This window comes from Neopsephotus bourkii, unplaced genomic scaffold (genome assembly GCF_033783945.1).
Source record: "Neopsephotus bourkii isolate Nb327-2 ecotype Australia unplaced genomic scaffold, CSIRO-AGI_Nbou_v1 NB_53, whole genome shotgun sequence".
NCBI classification, from domain to species: Eukaryota; Metazoa; Chordata; class Aves; order Psittaciformes; family Psittacidae; genus Neopsephotus; species Neopsephotus bourkii.
This window is the reverse complement of record NW_026900570.1, coordinates 12,947,419-12,972,306: the sequence shown is the minus strand read 5'-3', so window position 1 is coordinate 12,972,306 and position 24,888 is coordinate 12,947,419. Positions and strand designations below refer to the sequence as shown.

Genomic DNA, 24,888 nt, shown 5'->3' with positions numbered 1-24,888 from the left:
TATTTTTGATATGGGTGTTTTTCCCTTGCAAAAGCTTATTGTTAATTATTGCTCATGACTTGCCTATCTGCTAACCATGTGTCGTGCTGTTGTGTTCAATTTGGCTGGGCAGACATGTTACAGAAGGACTGCTGCGGGGTGTGGATCCATCCCAAGCTGTGCAATACTCTACTATGGAAAAGACCACTGCAGCTGAGACTCTGAAAAACCAGGAGGATTTCAAGCATGCCCAGGGACATGCACAGCAAAACCTCACATCAGAGTCCCAGGTGTCATCGATCAAGTCAGAAGTCATCCCCTTCTCAGCAATGACAGTCCATCATGTGCAGAGCTCGCCTGTTGTCATCCATCAGTCTCAGCACTCCTCAGCACTGGTCAACCATGCCCAGGGTTCACCCACTGTAGCCAGCCACAGCGAAGGTGTGCCAGCTGATGGCCACCCCTCAGCCACCCCCCCAGCTCCCCTGCAAGAGCCTGCAACAGGATCCCAGCCCACACCAACCACGCCAGCACCACAGGTCTCTGTCAATGGCACCACCATGCAAAGTCTTTTCATTGAGGAAATTCACAATGCAAGTACCAGAAACCGAGCTGTGTCAATTGAGGTATGGTGCATTCCACTCAAACAGTTGTCCTCTCTTTGGGTCTGAGCTCCCAGTCTCATTCGTGAGACTGCAGGTGGGATTTTTAAAATGCTTTCTGGGGACCTAAATGCTTAACCCCTGACTCCACCGTGCATTTCTGAAGATACCCTCTGATCTTAAATGCAACAGGATAATAACATGCAATCAAAATGAGTAACAGTGTTTTTTAACTAACCTTTATAAAAAAATTAGAAAATAAAAATCTTTTTTAGAATACCTTATTTCTGGCAACACTTGCATCCGTGGATTTCATTCATTCTTTAAATCTTCATACCCCTCATTACTGAGAGGTTAAAATGAAAGAGTGTGAAGTTCCAGTGGTTTCACACACAGAGGTACTGAGAAAACCCACAAATGAACTATCATGTCCTATTACAGACATGCACTTTAATCACCAGAGTGATACAGTAAGAGAGTGACTCAGATTTAAATTTTGCCTTTGTTCCTTTAGTGAGCAGTGGCCACTGTCAGTCATGTGTTTGTGCCGTCGCTAGCATAACGGAAGTCAGAACCACTGTACAATTAGTGTTAATTCCTCTAGTTGCTGACTATAGCTGTAAGAATCTATCCATATTTACCTAGAATGTTTCCATATGGATTCTTTATTTCTTTCTAAAATAAGTGGTCACAACGGGAATCAGAGAAATAAAGAGATGTTTTACTACTTTTTGTCTAGAAAGCTGAAAAGAAATGGGAAGAGAAAAGACAAAACCTCGATCATTATAATGGAAAGGAATTTGAAAAGCTCTTGGAAGAGGCCCAAGCCAATATAATGAAGTCAATTCCTAACTTGGAGATGCCTCCACAGCCAGCAGCCCTGCCAAAAGGGGATGCATTGGAAAAGCTAGATGTCTCAGGTAAGGTTTGCTAGAATAAATGATGCTAAAGAACTGCATGTCTGGAAAGATGTTATATTTTTCCTGCTTTCTAGAATGGTTTCAGTTTACAGATTTCTGTGTTCTTGATCATAGCTGTGAGGATGTTTCTGAGGAATAATACAGTCTTATGCACAGGATGCAGTGATTTTGCCAGTGCCAGTGTGGGTAACCAGCTGAATACAGATTCCTCTATATTGCAACTGAGAGAATTTGTCCTCTGGAGATAAAGACTCCTCATTAGCAGGAGAGTAAGAGTACACTTTGCTTTTGACAGAGATACTATACTGTATCTAATGTACTGTGTTCAGTTATGCACTTAAAAGTTTAGCATTACAGAGAGCTCTGGAAAGAACCACAAAAAGATCGAGCACAGATGATTGCACCATCAGAACCTAAAAAACTCTTTTTATAGACAGATTTGTTATCAAAAGAAGATCAAGACATGCCTGAGGTTTCTGAGGGTAAGGAGGCCTTTTAACTTTGCAGAAGATGTTCCAGCAACTGAAAGCTGAAGCTAGAAAAAGCCACATTAAAAGTCAGCTGTCAAATTTTAACATTCAGAGTAACTAATCACAAAAGTTTAATTATGAACATACGGGATTCTCTGCCACTTCAGATCTTTAAGCAATACTGTGTTTCTTTCTGAAGGGCTGCTCAGGCACAAGCTATGTGCATGAATCAAGACCTACTTCTAGAAGTCTTTGAACCTACATTAAGTGGAAAATCAGACTATTTGAACTTAATGATCCTTGCTAACTTCATAGTCTTAAACTGTAAATAAAACCAATGTTTTGAGTGAGTTCCTGAGAGGTCTGAAAATGACCTGTGAGGCTACATAGCAAAGTTCTCTTGAGGAAGTGGATAGGTATGTAGGAATGAACAAGAGCAACATTCACAGTAAGCATTTTGGCTCTTCACAGATACACTGAGTTTCAAGTTGAATGTGAGTCAGGCTGTGACCCTGTAGTAAAACCCAAGCAAACATAATGAAATGAACAGGAATATCTACAAGACACATGGATCTGCTCAGAAGTGGTGAGCTCTTCCATTGAAATTCCCAGACTCAGTGTTTTGGACTTCAAGGAAGACTGAACAAATGGGAGGGAGTCAAGAGGACAGCGATTATGACCAGAGCTCTAAAAAAACATCATCTCTGGGGAACAAAAAAGAAAGAACTAGTTTTGTTTAGCATGAGGAAGTAAAGGCTGAGAAATTGAAAAGGTATCTCTGAATACGTAAGAATTTCCTTAAAAAGGAAAGACTAACTTGCATTGTGTGGGTAGAACAGCAATAGAAGTTAGCAATTGCAACCAGGACTGCCACCTTCTGCAGTCTGCGGGTACTTCCCCAGCATTCCCAGTTGGTATTAAGGGGAATATCCCAACTTCCTCCTTTTCATATCTGTTATGGACCTTTTATTCCTTTATTCCTCTATACCTGCTTAAACCATTTGCAACCCCACTGCTGTGGCAACAAGCTCCCCATCTTGTGTAGGAGCTTTCTTCCATCTATTTTAAACTGATCTCATACCAGCTTCATTGAACCTCCCCAGAGTTCTAATACTCTGCAATTTGGCAAACAACAGCTTTGCATTCCCTTTAGAAAATCATGAAGGCAGTGAATAACCTTGATCATATCCTGGAGGTCTCAGCCTGCCCCACAGGCTCCGAGCTTCCAACTTGCAGCCTTTCTGGTCCCTACATCTATGCCAGCTGCTCCCCTCCTTGGCTAGTTTCAGTTGCCCTTGTCTAACTCCCCTGTGTCCTTCTGGAGCTGTGGAGACCAGGGCTGCATGCTGCAGCCAAGGCGTTGGCATGCCAAAGTTGTAAATAGCTGAAAAACAATGCCCTGGGGTTTGTGTACAGAAACTCATGTAGGATTCAGAGGGTTTTTTCCAGATCCAGCGTTCTGGTCTGGGCCCATCTTTGACATTGGCAAGTTGTGGCCCTTGGATGTTTCACAACAAACTGATTAAAAATAAATCTCTATTGAGCCTCATGAAATAATTTTAGAGTTCTGGCAGTGTTCAGTCAGGTTACTGCCTATCAATCAACACATTTGTCTTCCGTAATGTGTGTGTGGCATAAAAAGTGACTGAAAATGCATACCACATGGGTGCAGCGAGCTGTAGCATCTTAAGAAGTGCAGAGCACAGTAACAGAGAAGTTTGGTAACTAACTGGTGTGGTGCAGTTAACTAATCCACTTCTAGAATACAATGTTGCACAGTGTGTAGCCCAGCAGATTTAAGGAGAAATCTGATGAGATTGAGACATTCGCCTTCTGTTGTGCATAATGGACCCTGTAATAGTAACATAAATAAGGGAACAGCAAAACTTTAATATCTAACTAGATTTCTCACATGCCACCCAACTCTTCTATGGTTCAAGATAAATTTGCAATAGTAGTGTGCTGTAGACTAGAAGACTGAGCAACATAAGGAAAGAGAGACCACCTACATACTCACACAGTGCGTAAGACATTTTGGCCATAAATTAGCAAAGCAAGTCCTCTGTTGCCTTCACTGCAGAGCCCAGGTAGATCACATTGCCAGAATGTTGTCTCAGCCATTCTCAAAACAGAACCCAGTTAAGAAACTTTGGCTTTTTTCCCCTGCAAAGAATGAAACAATGTAAAATTACACACTTTGTGCAATTTTGCAGATGATCTGTAAATACTTATTTAATGTCTTTACTTCAACTCACCTTTTTTATCAGGGTTACTCAATGAAAAATATGGGGACTCTCTCTAGCATGCACATTAGAAACTGGGCTCCTTCATCTGTCTTTGTGCCTTCATATGTCAGAATGCGCTGATTTTTGCACGTGCTGAGTGATCAGTAACTTCCATTAAAGACAGTTTGCTTCTCTGACTACAAAAGCTGCCTCAAGGCAGGCATTATTATTTTGAGATCTTTTTAAGACGTGATAGATTCTTTTGGTGCAAGTAGAAATTTGTACAGTGGGAGAAATTAATTCCAGTCTGTCTGTGACTGTTGAAGAATGCTTCAGCTCAGTGTTGAAGAATGCTTTGGTTCAGTGGAACAGCTGGCAATGAACAACTCCCATTTCGTTCACAGAAGTGCTTAGCCCTTTGGCACCAAAGAAGGTTCCATGAAGTAACGTTTTTGTTCTTGGGTAGTCTTGGACTCAGCAAGTTGTACATGTCCATTTACTTCTCCCTCTTTAAATATGCTACAAGTACCCAACCATAAGAAAAAATGGATTCGAATCAGGTTTTTTCCTAAAGTTTTTTTCTCCCAAGTTTTTTGGCTTTTGTTTCCTTCCCATTCAGACTGGGGAAATCTAATCATTTAGTAAAGAAAACAGAAATCCAGCTTTGAAATTTTGCCTTGCCCAGTGTCATTGTGTGGTCTGTGAGCAAACTCCATCACAACCTCTCCTTAATGACTCCAGCAAGAGGATGTGAGGGGGATTAGCCTTTGATACCCTGTGTTCCTGCCGCACTCACTGAAAATTTCTGTTGCCCGTGTTTCTCCGTTTTGTTTCCCCTTTTGAAGATGGACATGGATGAATGTCTCAGATGTTAAAGAGATGTCAGGAATCATTCTCTCTTTGTGACCTCCATGTCTCTCATACAGACTTGCTCTCAGTGTGAGAAAAACTAAATAAGTTGAACCCATTCAAATGAGTAGGAATTTGAACAGGCCCTACATCATAGTCTGCTAAACACCACCTTAGAGATTTAGTCTGATTTTACAGCAGCAGATAATTGCCTTGGGCTGGTAGAAGTGTATCTGATGCTACAAAAAATGGAGTGGTGTGAATTGACCAAAGTGGCCTAATGTAAAGTGCACCTGGAATTTCACTCATCTTGCAGTCCTGCAAGTGAGTGCCAGATAACCAAAGAAGGAGATAATACAGCAGAGCATTTCTTTAAGCTTAAGCAGCTTCAAAGAACATTTGAGCTAAGAAGGGAGCAAAGATGAAGCTGAGTCGGACAAGGGCTCCATCCAGCCCCAGGGGTCAGCCAGCATATTGAAGAAACCTGACAGCCCCAGGAGTGAATAGTTATGCAATAACTTGCCTAGAGGGAACACTCAGCCCTGAACAGCTGGGTAATCACAAAAGCAGGAGGTTTTATTGTTCTGGATTATATTCGTTCCAGCTGTTTATATAACACTGAGTAGCTGCAGAAAGGTCGTTCTCTTGCTCTTGAAAACAAACATTGTAAACAGCAGTGTGAAAACGGTGGCTGTTGCCATGTGCGATGTGTGATGTGTTGCCTGTGACCAGAAGTACAAAAGGACAGGTCATGAGCAGGGTAATGCTGCTCCTGGTAAAAATGCCAGCCAGTGACATTGGGAAGAGGAAGTGGCAGCTGGATGGGAAGCATCGTGTGCAGGGAGGTGAGAGTTTGAGAAACTGGCCTTCCCTGGGAAGAGTCTGAGTCAGAAAGCAAAGGCTGGTTCTGCTCAGCTGTTGTATTTGGTATTTGAATCTTCACAGGCTAGCAACATATATGCAGGCCTCTTATGTTGTAATTCAAAGGCAAAACTGTGCATTCCTGGAATAGTTAGTAGTAAGTAAAGTGAAAATAAATGCTGTCTTAGGAGAGGAGAAAGTGCAGTTGCCCCTGGTGTTCCCCTGTCCTGCTCCAGGGCAAGAGGTGGCATCCCTATAGCAGTGTTCACATTTTCCCTTTCAGCCTTTGTCTGAACTTCGCTAGTTCTGTCCAGCTATAGGATGGACAAAACTCCTCAGCTCCTTACTTAGCAATTTGCTGGCAGCACCTCCCAGGCAGAGCAGAAGTGCGTGCTGGGTGCTTCAGAATTGCTGACAGCAATGAGCAGCCTCCACATTTGGTGTCTAGGTTTGTTGCCCTGCTTTCAAAGGAGACTGTGGAGCACTGTTTGTAACCAAGTACCCAGCTGGACCTGTACTTTACGTACTTCTTTGCAAGGGATTGATTTATAAATGTGTGCTCAACTATCACACTTTTACACCGAGGGCTGAAACCGAGCCACAGGGGTATGGAAGACAGTTTTGCTGAAGTTTTCTGGGTGAAGTGACCCCAGTTCCTTTGTACAAGTGCAGCACTGTTCACCTTCACTTGAGGCAGTTCCACTTGAGGCCAAAATGTGTTTCTGTTCATATATATTCAGAATCTGGACCCTTTAAGACATTTTTGTCCTTTCCAATTGAGGCAGGGATGCAAATACTTACCCCCCCTCCTTCACCTGTGGTCACTTTGTGCTGCTGTTTACTTGCAGAAGAAGTTCCCGATGGAGAGCAGGATAACGACCGGCTGACCAAGTCTCCACCTCCTCCACCTCCACGGCGCAGTTACCTGCCAGGGTCAGGACTAACCACAACGAGATCAGGAGAGGTCATCTGCACACCCAGAAAAGAAGCTGCTGCTGGCAAGGTTTGATGATTCAGACTCTAGGCAGTCACACTGTTGAGTGGCTGGCACAGAGACACATTCCCAGGCTTGGGCTGTGTCTGCAAACCACAGAATAAGTTGAGACAGAGCTTACATCCTGGAGAGATACTGAAACTGCTTACCAGGAAAAACTGCTGTTAGGCCAAATGAAGAAGTAAGGTTTGATCAGTTCTTTTTACAGGAGTCTTGCTGCTCGTATCTCCTAGCAGTGTAGAAGGCAACCCACAGGCTGCTTTCATTTCGAGTGGTAAGAAGATTAAAAACAAAAAAAAGCATGCCTTATACAGATGAGGATAATCAGCTCAGATTTGAGAGTGTTTTAACAGAAATGCTGCGAATTAGTTTCTGTGGGCTTCCTTTCCCCATCTGTTCTGTTCTCTGAACGAAGTAGAGGGAAGTCCAGATTAGGAAGCCTTTTAATCTGTGAACATCCTATCCCATCAGCAATACTGGTTGCTTTTGAACTGATGAAGTAGCAGTCTTCTTAAAAAGGAAGAGGGACCTTGCAATGGGTGAACTGCAGTAGTGTTGAATTTTCCTGCATTTGCTTGCATCAGGAGTACTCAGGCCTGTCGTCTGTCTGTGCTTTCTCATCCCCTTGTAGGAATGCAGTGAAGACATTGGGCAAATAGCACAACCCAAAGCTCCCAAAGAGGATCAGGCATTATCTCGGAGCACAGGGCATGCTGTAGCATCAGCTGCAAAAGATGAAGAGGAAGAAGAAGGAGATAAAATAATGGCAGAATTACAGGTATGCCTTCTGGGCTGCACGGAGAATCATAGAATGGTTTGGGTTGGAAAGGACATTAAGGATCATCTATTTCCAGTGCTCCTGTGATGGAGGCAGGAAGACATGAAATCATTTGTACTTAATACCACTTCAAGGCCTCAGCACAATTTCTAGCTCAGAACATGAAGGAAACTAGGTCTGCCAGTTTCACATGATCCCACTTTATTGCAGTGGGAGGTGCACATTCTGTAAGCAACCCCAAATTTTGTTTAAGAGGTCTGGAGCTGAGAGAGTGATCAAGAATGCAGTGGCTGTCACTGCAGGATCTTACACACATAAGTGGGACATTAAAATACTCGTGTGTATCTATCATCTGGTGTGGCTGTCCCTGGCCTAGCATTTCTTGCTTTATGCCAGATGTTGAGAGCCCATCATTTGTGTTAACATTGGTGGGAACAGAGAACATGGGGTCTTCCCCTGGAGGGCTGTGCTCACTTGTTCTGTGCTATGGTCCAGTGTTTTCTGAAGTGTTTGAACATGAATCATTTGCTGTTCACTGTTGTGTAACTGGTACATTATTCTGCCAGTGGCATAAAAGTAATATTTTCTTGCTGGTCCTTGACTTGATAGTGCATAGGCTGATTTAGTTCAGTGATGGCAATGCTGCAGTAAAAGCCAACTATTTTACCTACCATTAGAGAGCTCTGGCTTCCCAGGGGCACCCTCTGCCCTCTTCCTTGCCCATATGAGGAAAGGAGATGTGGATCAGCTTAACTGGCTATAATTTCTGATGCTGGGGTGTTTCAGAGCATTGTCACATTACGAGATGGTTCCTGCAGTCTAGCTGCCAACAGGAGAGCTTGGTGCTGCAGAGGGATCATGTGCAGCACAGGAGACATGGATATTAAGCACTAGTAACTGTTACATGTGGTGGGTGCCCCTTTGCTCAGCTCTCAACCATCGGTCCTTCAAGTAGCTGGTTTGCAGGGAGCGAGAGCAGCACTTGCCCCTTATGCCCCCATTTGTATGTTAATAGCTAGAGCAACAGGAGAGCTGGGGATAGTGAAACTGCCTCATCCTCTCCTGTCTCTTAGAAAGCAACACGGCTGCCTTGCAACTGGTGACAATGAAGTGGAGGTTAAGGTCTGGAAGGGAGGGGCTGAGCGGAGCTAAGGTAGCTCAATAAGAAATGAGCTACGCTACTTTTGGACACAAGCAGTGCTCTTTCTAAACCAATACCAAAATAGCAGGTATACTTTAGAAGGTTGATGGAGTACCCATCTTTTAGAAAGGGCAAACTACTTGATCCAGGAGCAAGAGGCTCTTTAGTCTGATACCAGTCACAGGCAGGATAATGGAAAATCAGGTATGGGATTCGATCAATGATGAACTGAAGGACAGGTGTGAATGGTTATGCTCGTAAACACAATGTAATCAAACACAAATCTCTCAAAGCAAACAACACTCTCTGATCAGGCAACAGGTTTGACTGCTTAAAGTGAATTGTATCCCTATAAACATTTTTTGTAAGTAAGTCATTCATTTAATCAAGTATCATACAACATTCTGATAAAAATCTGGCATCACAGAGTATAAATAACCCAAAACCTATCGTAGGACAATTGAGAGCTGTCTGACTCTGAAAATGCTGCCCTTGGTGCAGGTATTTAGTCAGGTCCCATAGGAATCAGCTACAGGCCCAGTGTCACTATGTATTTTCATCAACAGCCTGGAAATAAGCTTCAAATCCTTACTGTTTATATCAGTTTAATTCAAACTAGTGAAGTATGAGAGCAGGGAGATGATAGCAATCACTTAATGGTAATAATACATTCACTGAAATACAAAGTCCACACGCAGAACAACAAAATACAGGCCAGACCACAACCGCGTGTCTTGGAAAGAAACAGGAGTTGCAGTAACAAGTTAGTGTCTGCTTTGGGTTAGATGGGAGAACAGGGAGTGTTTTTATCTCTGAGTACAGGATCAGTGAGATCAGCACTGGGCTGCTGCATCCATGACTAAGTGTGCATACGTCTCCCATTTGAAAAGGCTATTAAGAATGTGAAAGTTCAGAAGACACTTGAATAAAATATGGAGGTACCTTCATGGGAAGTACCTTTTTAGTCTGGCAGAAAAGGGCATAACAATAATAATAATCAGTAATCAGCTGCTGTGGTGTAAACTGCATTTGGACACTGTTATAGATATTGCAGAGCAAAGGTGATAAATAAACAAATTACCAAGGGAAATAGTGTATTCTTTGTCACTTAAAGTCTAAAGGACTTTAAGGATGCCTTTGGCATGTCTAACTCAGAAACACATCACCGGTCTCACGTGGCTAAGCTTCAGAAAGTCTGTACCTTACTGTGAGAGTGGTGAGGCACTGGAGCAGGTTGCCCAAAGAAGTCATAAATGCTCCATCCTCAGCAGTGTTCAAGGCCAAGTTGGACAGAGCCTTGAGAGGTATGGTCTAGGGTGAGGTGTCCCTGCCTATGGCAGGGGGGTTGGAACTAGATGATCTTAAGGTACTTTCCAACCCTAACCAGTCTATGATTCTATGATCTTGTATTATGAGGAGTGAGAGTACTTTTTCTAATAGTTCCCTGTCATCTTAGGTACTCTGGTCTATACGTGCGTACAAATAGGATGTAATGGAAAAGCAGAAGGAACTACGCCCTGATTTTTGCACAGGATTTTGTTGCTTTTCTGTTTTTGCATAAATATGCAATATATATGAGTATAATATTTAAAGAACAGGCCTGATTCTAATCTGTAATCAGAGCTATTAATTTAATGAGAGTTGCCAGGAATTAAATAATTTCCCTAATACATGGTATAAGAATATAATCATCTTGCATGTCACAGTGTGTTTGACTCCTGTAAGCACTCCTCCCTCAATCCTCTGGTTGGCAGAGGTGTCCTGCCTGAACATCTGACCAAAGGCAGACTATGCCAGTACAGGCCTGCAGAAATGCCAGTGGTGCACACTTACAGCCAGCACTACACACTGGTGGCACTGATAGTTCTTCTTCTCTGGATATGGGAGCCAGTTGGATAGAGAAACCCAAAAGAAATGGAAAGAAGATAGCAAGATGAAGGGATGAAAAGTCCAGGCTGTGCCCTGGGATACCATGGTCCACAAGCCCATATGCTGGGACTGTCAGCATCTGGCGTGTTACTGAAGACTGTGGCAAAGCCACATGTGTCCAGGTCAAAGGCAGTTTGTGTGAGGATAAGTGGAGTTATGTAGCTCTTCTATGGTTATCAGCTACTAGGCAGTAGGTATTGTCACAAGTCTAGAGTTTGGATAAGTTTGTATCACCTCCGTATGCCTTCATCTGTAAAAGTAGAAATCAAGCTCATCTCCCTTCAGGGAGCGTTGAGGTAAATGTGACGAGTTAAAGTGCAACCTTGGCAGACTGGCAGGGATGCCCTGTTTCTCTTAGTCTGATACTCTAAAATCTCTATTATTTCATGAGCTTGTAGATAGTATTATTGAGCTGTGAATGTAAAAAATAAATGCTATCTTTGTAGTTGGTCATCTCCAGAGGTTCCTGTGTAAAAAGCTCTTGGTCTCCTGATAACCTGCAGTATTTATTTCCTAGGCTTTCCAGAAGTGCTCTTTTATGGATGTAAACTCAAACAGTCATGCTGAACAGTCCAGAAATGATACACATGTTAAAGACATAAGGCCTGGGACTTTAATGCATCACAAGGAAAAGAAGGTAACAAGTGGCATTTGTAAATATGCCACCCGGTCTTGGCATAACCTTCTTTTCTTCAAAACTAATCTTATATCTTGTGTCCTGTTCTCTCTAACCCCACCCACCACTGCCCAGTGGTTTTCTTCCTTTTATCTCAGTATGGCTCAGAAATGCCCCTATGGAACATTATATCGGTCTGCATTATGTGTCTCATCAGCAATTGTACAATGGTTGCATGAAGTTATATGATGCTGTGAAATCACAATTAAAAGAGGATCCATCAGTTTCTGCCAAAGAGATGCTCATACTCCTGAGAACATCCTTCCAGTGCTGTTCTGACAATGGATGATGAAGCATCTCTCCTAAGGCATGTTCTTGTCTTGAGGAGAATTACTGGTTCCTCTCAGTCTCAAGAGCCACTTTAGAGAATTTCTGCTTTATTTTGTTTAATTTGTTGATCCCATAAATAGTTACTAGATATTGAGAAATCATGTTCAGTTTATTGGAAGACAGAGTCAAGGTGAATGGGCTGAATTTGCCCTCACTCTGAAGGTTAATGCCTAATATTCACTCTTCAGTCACGGGACTTAAAGAGTTGCCACATGTCTGGGGCTAGAGCCAAGTTGGGGTGAATTTCACAGCTGTGTCTGGACTGGAGTTGCCAATTGAGTCGATTGATTTACCTTAGTGGGCAGCCAGTGTGCAGGATGAAGAAAATGACAGATGTTTCTGCCTTTGCAGACCTCTTTTTTAAAGTTTAGGAATAATGAATCGAATCATTGCTGTGTTTAGGCGGTCGTGCAAGCACAGCATTTTAAGTTTGTAGGCATTTTGTGTGTGTTTGCAGATCAGAAATAGCAGCAACACTTTCTCTGATGTAGCATCATGAGTAGCTTCCCAAGAATTTTGTACGAGACATTGCACTTCAGTTTCGTTTAAGAGAAGGTGAGGCAGGGAGAGAGAAAATGGCTTTGCCAGGTCTCCAAGGCAGAGAAAACCCCAGCTGCCCTAACCGCAGTGAGCTGCATCTGCACAGGGCACTGCAGCTGTAAGGCACAAGGTGACACCTAGATGGTGATGTCTGGTCTATCTTTAGCATGCAAATCCATCTCTCTGCCAGAAGGTACTGCTGCCAGGTCAGGGCATTGCACACAGGGACTTGGCTTGGAGCTGCCCAAGCAGCAGCTTTGGTCTAAAGCTGTAAATGCCAGGCTGGGAGAGGGTGCAAGTTCAAGGGTATGAGTAAAAGGGGAAAAAATTCCTTTGTTGTGGAGTGTTTAACAAACAGCATTATGGAGGGGGGGGAAAAAGTGTGAATATCTACCTCTATTCATCCTCATTACCACTGGTGTCAGAATGAGAAGATCAGACTGTTTCACCAAACACCTGGGTCACTGCTCAGGACACTGCACATCCTGCAGCACAAATGTTTCTTTGAAAGGTGCTGCCAAGTAATTGCCATAAACTGCTATTTCTGTGAATAACACGGAGTACAGGAAACTAAGGTTAATGATGGGATCTGTTTTTGTCATCTGACATGACTGAGTGTTTGTTGCCTTTAAATATGGAGCCTTATGGTCGTGATAAACTCATACAGGAAATGGATTTTGTTGTTTTTATTTTTTTAGTAGAATGGCAGCAGTTGCTAAAATAAGCCATGTCGTACAATGGTCCTACGTGATGGGGCACTGGTGCTTGGACAAAAAACTGGCTAAAAAAGATACAGAGCAATGGGAACTCAGTCACTGAGTGAGCATATCCACAGGCAACAAGTGTCATTAAATGTCCTGGCCTAATTCTGGGAGCTTGGACATGTAGCAGGACTGGGAGTTGTTTGTTTACCACTTTGCAAGTCTGGGCCTGAGGTGATCACAAGCCCTGGTGTTTTGCTCTGATCCCAGCCCTCAGCATGAAGTGCAGGCAGCGTCTGCCTGCCCACTGATGCCTCACTCCTTGCGGCTGGTTTGTGTGATGGCTCCTCCTTAGAAATATGATGGATGTCAAGGTATCTGGAGCAGCTGCACAGCCATGTTACTAGTAGTGTAAGCCTTTGTAGAGATGAAGTGTGACTCTGGTCTATTGCTGACTTTCTCACTCCTGCATTTTGATTGTGTGTAAAGTTTTCCTGTGTAAAATCCTCAGATGTCATATAAGAAAATACCACACGAGGTATAGAAACTCTGCTTTGTGAACCTTTGTATGCGTGGGGAGTGCATGCACCAGCCAACCTGTGGATTTCTGTACTGTCACTCATTCATCTCAGCTGGGAGAGCGACTCTCCTGACTGATCTTCTGCATGTCTCACTGCTCATATAAGTATAATCTCTGTGTTAGAAGTCAGCCTCTAGCCTCAAGCAATGTCAACAGTAATACTTTTGGCTTATGCCCTCGTGCACTCCAGGCTGGATTCATGTCCTTCTCGGAGAGCCATCTTTTGACTGTAGTTTTCTGTCTTGCTCATACATACATAGGCATGGCGTCTCTTCAGGTCATTCCCTCATCCTGATGATGACTTAACAAGCCAAGGCCCAAAGAAAAGCCTGGTATTATGAAACATCATCTCCAGGGAACATCATTTTGGGAATATACTACTTTTGAGCTAGTGGATGACTGCTCTGTGTGATGTTTGGAGTTGCTTCTATAAATGAATGTAGCTCAATGTTTGTTTCATTCTGAATTTCCACGGGTGCTGGAGGGTGCCACTAGTAATTTTGAAGGAGTACTTTAAAGCTGCAGCAAGGATCTGCAAACACACAGACTGTGATGCTGTTTGTTAACTGTGACAGAGCACTGCTGCTCAGGTGGGAGCAACATTAGAAGCAGCAAAGTGTTGAACTTGACGATCAGCTTGTGCCAGTACACAGCTTCTTTTCAGGGCCAGCCAGATTCTTACATCTGGCTCTCTGCTGAGCTAGCCAGCTGCAGGGCCCTCCTGTCAGCCCTTCCACATCAGCCTCCCTTTGATGTGTCCCAGCAGAACTCAATCAGATGCTGTGAATCTTTCCAACTTCAGTCTTACACAAAGTAGGGGTATGGGGGGTTTTAGCTGGAAAGCGAACAGGTCAAGGTAGCTCTGTGCTGGAAATAAGGTAATGAGGGTGTTTTCGCATATTCTGGAGGCCTTGTTTAAAACAGAAGCCCTAGGTAACAACCCGTGCTGGCCACACACATAGCACAGAGCAGTAACTTCACAAGCTGTTCTGCCAGAATCTGGAATTTTGCCCCAAAGACAGGCAGGAATCGGATGACAACTTCAGCCCTGCCTCTGCAGCAGTACACACAGTGGTGAGTTCATGAGGTCTGCGCTTCCCCTGAGAATGCGGTCATTAATTTTGGGGGAAAAGAAAAAAGTCCTGTAAAGGTGACAGCCCTGAATAACTGAGTAATCCGACTTTCCCCCTTAGGTGTATGGGGCTACAACAGGATCTCCCACAGATAGTGACCATCCTAAAGAGAAGAGGGAAGGGAAAACTGAAGAAGAATTGGGTTCTGATTCATCCAGCACAGATGACAGTAAAATTGGCTTTTCAATGAATGACAGTCCTACATTTAGCAAGGGTTTGTTTGTAGACAGTAGAGACTATTCTAAGAAAAGCCTTCAGAACATGAACACAAGCCTGTCTGGCATCAGCTTGCCAGAGGATGACAAACGAAGAGGGGCTCAAGATATTTTAGGCTCCCATTTCCCAGCTGTTGAAACTGGAAAACAAAAGCCAAGCTACAGACTCTCACAAGATGCTCACCAGGACCTGCCGCAGGGTGAAGCCTTGCAGAGCACGGGCAAGTATATCCCCATCAGCAGCGTTGCCCCTCTCATGAGGCACACGCAGGAAGCTCCAGGGCCTCAGCCTTCCTCGCAGGAGCAAGAAGCTTCTGCAGTCAACTACAATCAGGTTGTGCTAAGACCCAAAGTGTGCAGGAGTAACAGTGTGAGCAGCACTGAAGAGGCAGACTCTCCTCCGGCCAGCTCTCCAAGTGAAGACACCCCACCCACAGAAAACATCGCCTTCATGATTACCAAAACAGCCGTCCAGGTCCTGTCGAGCGGGGAAGTTCATGACATAGTCAGCAGGAAAGGGGGAGATGTGCAGACAGTGAACATTGATGCAAGGAAGGATGCGGTGTCGGAGAAGGGTACCCCGGAAAGCACGGACAGTGAAGAGCCAGTGGTGTGTCTGGACAAAAAACCTGTCATCATCATTTTTGATGAACCGATGGATATTAGGTCAGCGTACAAGAGGCTTTCCACAATCTTTGAGGAGTGCGATGAGGAGCTGGAGAAAATGATGACAGATGAAAAGATAGAAGAGGAAGAGGAGGAAGAAAATGAAGCACGTGAAACCTCTGAGAGCCAGAAGGAAGAGCCACCAGTAGTTAATGACAGAAAAGCCATCTCAGAGTACTCAGCGGCTCCTGGTCTCGGTGAGCAGTACATGTTTAACCTTCAGTCTTCCTCCGACTCCACAGAAACCAAACCTTCTGGAGAGGAGGAAAGCACAAAGACAAATTTCAACAAGTACCGTCAGATCTATGGGCTAAGTACAGAAGCCAGCTCGGACTCTGCCGACCAGTTCGGAAGCAGGCAGGATTCCAAGAAAAAGTTTAAGTTCAAATTCCCTAAAAAGCAGCTGGCTGCTCTAACACAGGCGATACGGACAGGAACCAAGACTGGCAAGAAGACCTTGCAGGTTGTGGTCTATGAAGAGGAGGAGGAGGATGGGACCCTGAAGCAGCACAAGGAGGCAAAGAGATTTGAAATCACCAGGTCTCAGAGCGAGGATGCTGACAAAAGTCCTTCCGGGAAGCACGAGGGACCCCCGGGAGCTGCGGTGTCCCTGTCTAGGACAGATGAAATTCGCCAGAGCACATACCGAACACTAGACAGCCTTGAGCAGACCATAAAGCAGCTGGAAAACACCATCAGTGAAATGAGTCCAAAATCTATCCCTGAAAGCACATTCAGCTCAGAGGGAAGCACTGTCCCCTTCTCTGCCCAGATAGTACCAGAGACCCCATCCCGAGAGCTTGTAGTGCTGGATGAGAGCCTTGCTGGCGTAGAGCCCCCTCCGTCAATCCCAGCCACTGCACGTAAGGTACCTTAGTCCGAGAAATCAAACCTCCAGCTGCTTTCTAAAATCTGCAATAATCACCATTAAACACAAGGGTCTTGTGATTTGTTTGCTTCCTTTCAGGTGGCTTGTTTGGGCTCCCCACGAGGTGTCTAACAGCTAATAGACCATTGGTTTGGTTGTTTGGTTTTATTTCGTTGTTTTTAATCTTTGCTGCTGATTGGTGATGGGCAAATGCCGGGGAGCTGGGCCAAATAATCCACTGTGTGAAATGACAAGTGTCACTGACACGAAATCCAGGCTGATCAGTAGCTGAGCAGTTTTCTCCATTTGATTCTGGGAATTAACACCTGCGGTGTGAAGCTCCTGAACTTTCCCTGCATGTAGTACTGTGGCTTTGTTTTTGGCGCATGGTGTGCAGTCTCCTCCTCAAGCACACAGGTTCTGATCACTCCTCCTCCTTTGTCTCCCCTCTCTGCCCCTCCGCTCGTTTCCACAGGGCTCCAGCGCTGCCTCCCAGACAAGCCGGATGCCGGTCCCTATGGCTTCAAAAAGTAGGCAAGGAAGCATGGAGAAAGCAGGCAAACAGCACAAGCTGCAGGACCCACGCCAATACAGACAGGTAGTTTTACCCTAAACCCATGTTTGGGTGGACATTTGGTGGTGTTTGTTTATTTAAAACCTCCAGTAACTGACTGAGATTATACCAAATATCGGATGCCTGACTTTCGAGTGAGGTCTAAGTGGACGTCCTGGATCCTGGGGGCATGACAGTATCTACTGATCTTTTCACCGTGCTTGTGCATGCATGTCTGCAATAAAACACCTGCTGCTCTTTTGTTTTCTCTTTTTTTGGTTTGTTTGTGTTTTGGTTTGTTTTTAAACTGTGGTATTCATCTGTAATTTTAAGATGTCAACTACCTGTTTACTATCCCTTTGGTCAATGCCGCGGTTCCTTAGGAGAGCTGGGAATGCTTCTGTTCAGAGAGTCTTTACAGGAGGCCTTGGACACTAACCTGCTGGTGTAATAGGTGGCAGTAGATGCACATTAACCCTCCGGCCGGACATGTCTCTTCACACGTTAACCCAGAAGCATGGCCGATGTAGTGACCGGCCTATAACCCATAGATTGCACCTTCTCACAAACGCTTTGTTGTCTCTTTATCTCTTTCTATGCACTCCTTGTTGGGCACTTTGGGTTCTCTACCAGGTCCAGTCCATGGCAGCAAGACTTAACTCAGGCCTTGAACTGTTAATTCTTACTCTCTGTAGGGCTATTTTCCCAGGTCCTGTTGGTTTATCATGTTACTGGCTTTCTGACGAACTGTCTCCCGCCGTCTTTATTTGCAGGCTAATGGAAGTGCTAAGAAAGCTGGTGGGGACTATAAGGCTACTTCCCCTACCCTCCCTGCTTCTAAGATCCCAGCCTTTTCTCCCACTTCTGGGAAAAGCAGCTCAGCACCTGCTTCTAGCGGTGACAGCTCTAACCCTCTTAATCCACCCACTAAAACCTCCATTCCTTCCTCTAACCTTCTCGGTCCTCAGACAGGTCGCATAACCTACTCTACCTCCCTCATCCCCTCTGTCTCTAACGGCTCCTCCAAGTTCCAGAGCCCCACTTACCCAGGGAAAGGTCACCATCCCTCATTCTCACTACAGACTCAGAACGGCCGGGCTCCCCCTCCTTCCTCCTCTACCTCCCCCCCCTCCTCTACCTCTCTCACTTCCCTCAACCAAGGTATGAAGAGCATCAGGACAATCCACACACCTAGCTTCACCAGCTACAAGGCACAGAACGGAAATGCCGGCAAGTCCACCCCATCCACAGCCAAGGAGCCATCCTAAAGGCTGAGCACAGCCCGCCTGCGAGCTCACCAAGGCTTTTTGTTCAAAGAACCCGCAGCCAATATTATTAACCAGGGAATGTAACCGTTTTGCTGTATTGCTGGAGGCTTAATACTAATCACGTGCTAAACACTGAGTTACTACACTAGGGTAGAGTGGAGCTTTTTGGAAAACTCTGTTACCGTTGTAATCATAAAAGAGCGTTTCCTTCCTATAGGCAGCACCTCTTACAGTAACGTGTGAAGGTGTGTGAGTGAGCTTGACTGCGTGTGCACGGCGGTGTACCGAGCATGGGGAAATGTATGGGTAAAAAAATACAGTAAGTTGTTTTGTACAAAGCTATTTTTCATTATGGGGACTAGAAGTGAACAGAGATATACTAAAGTGTGATTATACACAACTGTAAAACTGAAACTAAAGTATTTTTCTTTTATTTTGGTGTTATTTAGCTTTGTTACAGATTTCTATTTTTGTCAACAAATGTCATGGTTCCTTTCGAGATCTTTTTGCCAAAACATTTTGATACTATTGTAAAGTACATTTGAAAGGAGTATGCTGGACAGTAAGCCTCTGCACAAGACACAGAACCGGACTGGTCTGAGTGCGTACGAGGCAACTCAACCTATTGCACTGCCATTCAGATTATATTTAAGAATTTGCCAGCCAAGAAAAAATAATAATAATAAATGGTTTCACACATAGAGGTAGTTGCTGATTACTCTTTTTCTTTTTCCTTAGCTAAATCCACCCTTTTCCTTCCGGTTTCTTTTACTGAGACCTGGTAGCCCATTAATGTATTGCATTGTGGATTTTACAATGTACACTTCAGTACTGTTCTGTATACTGGCAAACTTTTGTACATATCTATAAATATCTATAAATAAATAAATACTGTATGTGGCTGGGCACATAGAGTAGTTTTACTACACCAAAGTTAATTTCTATGCATGCTTAAAAATATATATGGGGAAGGGTTGAAAAAGATGGAAATCAATCAAATAGGAAAAAAAAACAAAGCAAGAAGCTTGCATAGCTCCTGGTTTTGTAAATAAGGTTATTTGTATAACACCATAATGTAATATACAGAACTATGCTGAGCAAAGATCTTTACAAAAATAAAGGGCTGCATGCTTATATATTTTGTATTTTGTCACTAGTAACTTTTATAATGGTCTCAAGTAGCTGTTGAGCTGTTTGTTTGCCTGAGAGCACTAAACCAGCAGGAGAGAAAATGACTTTATTTTCCCTAGATTAAAGCCACCCATAAGTATTAATTTTCAATGGGGTCTTTCAGATTTACTTGGACAAAAGCCAATTGCTGGAACTCCAGGTTAGAAAACTAGTAAAAAAAAACCCAGAAGCACCCAAATCTTTGGTTGTCTGACTGAGCCATCACCTCCTCCACCTCCAAGTATTTGCTTTATTCCTCCTTGTGAAATGGGAAGTGTCTTAAAAGTGTCATTTCAGGGCTGATCCCCTCAGGTGGAGCATCCTAGGAGTAACTAAAGGACACAAACATTAACTCACCCCTCATAAGCACAACACACAGCCTCGTTCCAGCAGGGCCCTGCTGAGTGCCAGCCCCACCGCTGCCATGCCAGTGATGGCCCCAGGAACATGCAGAGTCAGTGCCAGGCTTTGAGCCAAGCCTGGGACAAGCTGGGTGGCTCCAAAGATGGAGCAAAGCATAAGGCACAGTGCAGAGTGCTCACACCAGACCACTGACTGACAACAGTTCCCTATCCAGCTGAAGGGAACTTCTCAGACCCTTCCAGGTGCAGGAAAGCACCAGCTCTGAAGCCTGGTGTGTGAGCAGCTGAGTTAGGTAGGTAAAACCTCCCAAAGCTTCTGCCACATTGCACACCCCACACTTTCCAAGTGTGTTTTCTACTTTCTCAAGTGTCAAGTACATCACCCCCTTGCTCTGAAGGGAACCGGCCCGATCCAGTGCTGTATCTTGTTACCAGGTAGGGCTACTGCATGTCGCCATACAACAGAGAGTAAATCCAGAAGTACCAGGAGGCATCTCCTTCACAGTACACAGCCAAAGATGCAATTCGATGTGTATCTTGGCCATGCAAGGTTTTGTTCTTAAAACTGTCAGTCTGACATCGCCCAGGGATCCAACACTTAATGAAAAACAGGAACTTACGAATACCTGATCTCTGCAGCTCCGCAAAAGCTGGCCCCCCCCCAGCAGCCATTGTGCACTTGGGCAGGGCTCCTGACAGCAGCCCTTGGCCATGGCCTTGCTCTGCCCTGCAGCGCACACCTATGGGAGCTGCTCTGACACTGCTCCTGCTGCTGCAGGAGCACATCCTGCCTATCTGCTGGAACTCGGAGGCAGACAGGAGTTGTATAAAGAACCTGCGCAGTCACTGGGCGTGCAGCAAGCAGCAAGACAGCACTGCACCCAACAGGTAATTGCTGCTTGTGGTGGTGGAGATCTGCATCAGGGAGTGAGCATAACACAACACCCACTCCAGGCCTCAGCTACACTGCATCCTGCACGTCTTACAGCAGCCACTGTGTGCTGTCATGTCCATGTCTCACCAGCCACAGGAAATCAACCGCAGCTCAGACAGTGCTTAACCCATTGCGGAGGCACCGCTGCAGGGACCACTGGCACTCAGGCCGTGTCCGTTCCCTCCCCATCCTGCTTGTATGGCAATGAAGTGCGGGGCTTTCCCTTCCACGGGCGGTGGAGGGCTGTGCACAGGCTGTAGCTCAGCACCAGGATGCTTCTGAACACTGGGCAGAGTATTTAGGAAAATCATCAAGTCTGTAAGTAAATCCCTTGAATGCAGAAGGGAAAAGTGCAGGCCACTGGTTAAAGAGACAAGTTCCTCACTGTAAGCTGGTTATGCAGAGGCAGTTTTGGTGGAGGGTACTGCAGCCTGAGTTAGGGACAAAGCTACTGGGCAATTGCAGCTACCACTGGAGTAGTGGGCTCAGCACCAGCAGAGCAGTCCATAGCAGGCAAGAGGCCAACTGTGTCCCCTGCAGCCCGCTGTCTTCAAGACGGAGACATGCTTAAAACCATCTTTGCACTCCAGCACAGGCAACTTAAGATCAAGCTTTACCAGCTCTTGGGCAATTTAAAGATGATTTCACTTACAGTGGGACTCCACTGGTCTGAGAAATCAGCAGTGAAGCAGCTCACTGCTCCCTTTCAAGGTGGGAGGAGCTGGAAGTGAGTGGGACCATCCTGCTGCCAGTTGTGGTCCAAACGAGCCCATGACTTTATAGCAGAGCAAGCGCCATCACTGGGTGCGAGCTGGCTGGGATAGCAAGGACTGACTGGGACTGCAGCAAAACACAGCCCCAAGCCCGTGTTGGGCAGGCTACAGTGACAGGAAGGCAGAGCAGAAGAGGAAACAAGAGAGCAGGGGAGAGGAAGGATGTGCAAGACATTCCTGCCTATAAATGTACAGGGCCAAAATCCAACTGATCCACACAATGAGGTGGCTCTTCCTGCGTGCTTGAACACTCACAGGCTTGCTAACAGATGATGAAGGCAGACTCACGGTCTCATGACTGTGAGGCGCAGGTACACACACCGCTTTAGTGGTGGCTGGTCTGTTCCAAGTCATTCCCCCTCCCAGACACACAACAGCCTACACCCTTCTTTCCTCAGGCTGGCACTATCAATTGCTCGATTACCATCTACATGAGGATGGTGCAATGACCTGGCTTTCTGTAGCAGAGGAGGCCACATTTCAAACTCTTTTTGTCCTGCCTGGACAAAGTAGAGAGAGGCTCTCCCAGATGTTGTGGACAGGATGGAAACCTGTATGTGCAGTTCAGAAAAGGATCTTCCTTCAGCTCTGCAGCAGAGCAGAAGAAACTGTCTGGACTGTGGCCATGTGTTAATTCCACATTATCAGTGCTCTGAGCCATACTAGTGGGGACCATTACAAGCCCTTTAGAGTCTTAAAAAGCAGTTGTATAGCACCTACCAGCTACCAGATCCCAGAACAGGGATTTCAAATTACACCACCGATCCCCACAGAAACAGGCATTGCCATTTAGAACCACTTTAAAAATCCAAATACTATTGCTCCCACCACAGTTCATCCTTTCATTATTCCCCCATCAGCTCTCAGCTTAGACCTGTTTCTACAAACTTGCAGCTACATGGCTCCAAACAGTCCTCCGATCAGAAGTACTTTCCAAACCAGTCTGAATCCTGATGACTATAAAAACAAAAACCAACCCATGGCCATAAATGGAAGTTGTAAGAAATTCTGCTTAAACATTAAAAAAACCTCCTTTTTACTGTAAGTGTAATCAAATCAGTGGCAGAGGTGGCGGACACAACACCCTTAGAGATACTCAAAACCCACCAGAGCTCCAACCATTAGCAACCTGCTTTGGCTGCATCAGCCTGGGCCAGGGCAGGATCAGCGGATCCCGAGGTCACTGCCCACCTCAACTGCTCTGTGACCCTATGGAGTTGCTCATCCCACTGGATCCAGCTTCCAGAGGAAATCCTGGTACTGACAGTATTCAAGTCAGGGCAGGCTATTGTGCACACACATTTGCTTTCCCCTGTCCATCAGACCGTCCCCCTTCTCTTCCAGAGGAGGGGAAGAACAAACAAAAACCAAGCCCACACTCCGCCACGCCATCACCTCCAGCAAAAAAAATCCCAAACAAAACCCCCTCACAGCCCAAACCGAATAACCCCCCCACACACACAGAGTAAGAAGCCCCCCAGGTAAGGGTCTGAAATAGCTTATAAGATCAGAGCATAGTAACAGCTCCTAAAAATGTCTGCCACCTCAACTGCCAGACTTCAATGTGGCTCCAAATCTTGTCAGTCTCCAAAGAGCAGAACATGCATCGCTGTCTTCCCAGCCTCAGATGCATTGCCACATGCTACTTTCTTCAGGTGGAGCCCAGTCATCTCCTGTCTGATGCTCCTGACAGATTGCTCTGTGCGTCTCCCCTTCAAGTCAAGTGCTTCCCCAGAGCTTCTTTCCCTCTGTCTGCCCCGTTATCTCCCCCAAGACCTGACGTACATGGCAAAGGCATGGCAGCGATGATCCCAACTGCCATGATCCCTTTTCTTACACCCCCTCGGATGTCCCTGACGTCTCTCACAGTTCCTGCAACTGCTCTGCAGCTTCAATCCTGCCAGTGCAGCAGCAGACAAAACCATGGAGGCTGCCCAGGCCTGAAATTTGTCCCTGTAGCACTGTCAGCCAATACAATTCCTGCCTTGTGGATGTTTCCTACTTTTTCCAAAGATCTTGTGCCCTATTCCAGTGAATAAAATAGAAGTTTATGTTCTCAAGCCCAAGAGTTGGCCACCATGCATCTAGATTCAGGAGTTAAAATAATGTGTCATCTATAAACACAACAGACTGAAAATTAACTTGATCATCAAATTGGCCATCAGATCAGAATACAGACCCCCAGGACCCTGTACATACCTCTGTTCAGTGTACTGCTTCACTGAGAAAACCCCTGCGACTTGCTGTAGATGCTCAGCACACACAAACAAGCTTTTAAGACTACTGACGGCAAAAATTAATGCCTCGAGTAAATACGATGTGCTGATGAATAGCAGTACTGAGGCACTGCAACACCACACTTTGAAATCCCTTGTTCAAATACACTTTACTGTTAGGACTGCAGCAAAAATCATCATCAGTTAGTCTGTGTTTCATAAATCATACCCATCCTTCCTTGCACTGCATACAGAAACATTGCTAATGCACCAGCTTCCTGCTCACCTGGGGAGAGGAGGAGGTGGGGAAGAAGACATTCAACATGACTCATCTTTATGTGAACTGGTACTAGATACACACAATTACGTGGTGAGAACTTAAACAGATCTCAGTTGTTGTATCCGACGTTTTTCTTCACAGCCCATTTTTATAATGGTTTCTCACAAGGATCAAAACGACAGCAGATGAAAGCATGTGATTGTTACAGTCACTCTGGAAAGAAACAGAGTCTGCTTAAAATGCTGTCGTCCTACGCATCCTGGTTACTCTAATTCCTTCTCTTTGCAGTTAACGAACACATGAATGAATTTTTTCTATGCTCATGGTGTTCACTGCTTACTTATTATTGATATGGGTTTAATCCTCTACCAAGTGACAGTGCAAGACATGGGAATACCCAAAGTGATGAAGAGCTGCTTTGTTTTCAAACAGGTGTGCCAGAAAATATAAGGAAAAAATATAATTGGCAGAGAGTTCACACAGAGAAGGGTTTTAGGCCAGAAACTCACCTTTATAGCTGAAACTATAAAAAGTCCAATACCCATCCTACAGTGTTCTTTTGACTGGCAGATACTGGTACCCCCTTGTTATGATCTGGTGACAAACACAGACATGTTTATGGATAAACCCCACATACTAACCATAAACAACTAACTTGCTACATACCTGAGAATCAGATTATATATCAAGATGAAAATACTTATCCAAATGAGTGTGTCTCACATGCCAACCTCCACAATGCTGTCCCACAAACAAAAGGCTTTAAAGAGAAGCACCCTTCACCCAGGAGTAACAGCTGGTTTTGTGATCCCAAAAGCACCTGCCAACTGCAACTTGTAAGCGTTTGTGACAATGAATTCACATCATGCAAAGAG

At 45.0% G+C, this 24,888-nt stretch overlaps 1 protein-coding gene across 19 annotated transcripts in view; it reads left to right on the top strand.

Annotated features, from left to right (window-relative positions):
- Positions 1-19,416, top strand: part of KIAA1217 (KIAA1217 ortholog) — a 371,859-nt gene extending 352,443 nt beyond the window's left edge. For 12 of the 19 annotated variants that reach the window (XM_061351553.1, XM_061351543.1, XM_061351563.1 and 9 more), the window contains 8 exons: positions 113-605; positions 1,321-1,501; positions 6,755-6,909; positions 7,532-7,678; positions 11,266-11,385; positions 14,769-16,457; positions 16,933-17,055; positions 17,784-19,416. In XM_061351553.1, the coding sequence (XP_061207537.1) occupies positions 113-605; positions 1,321-1,501; positions 6,755-6,909; positions 7,532-7,678; positions 11,266-11,385; positions 14,769-16,457; positions 16,933-17,055; positions 17,784-18,278 (3,403 nt within the window). In that variant the 3' untranslated portion in view covers positions 18,279-19,416. Of the gene's footprint in view, positions 1-112; positions 606-1,320; positions 1,502-6,754; positions 6,910-7,531; positions 7,679-11,265; positions 11,386-14,768; positions 16,458-16,932; positions 17,281-17,783 lie in introns of those variants that run through there. The other 7 variants (XR_009725177.1, XM_061351507.1, XM_061351524.1 and 4 more) reach the window with 7 other exon arrangements.
- Positions 19,417-24,888: the final 5,472 nt, after the last annotated feature.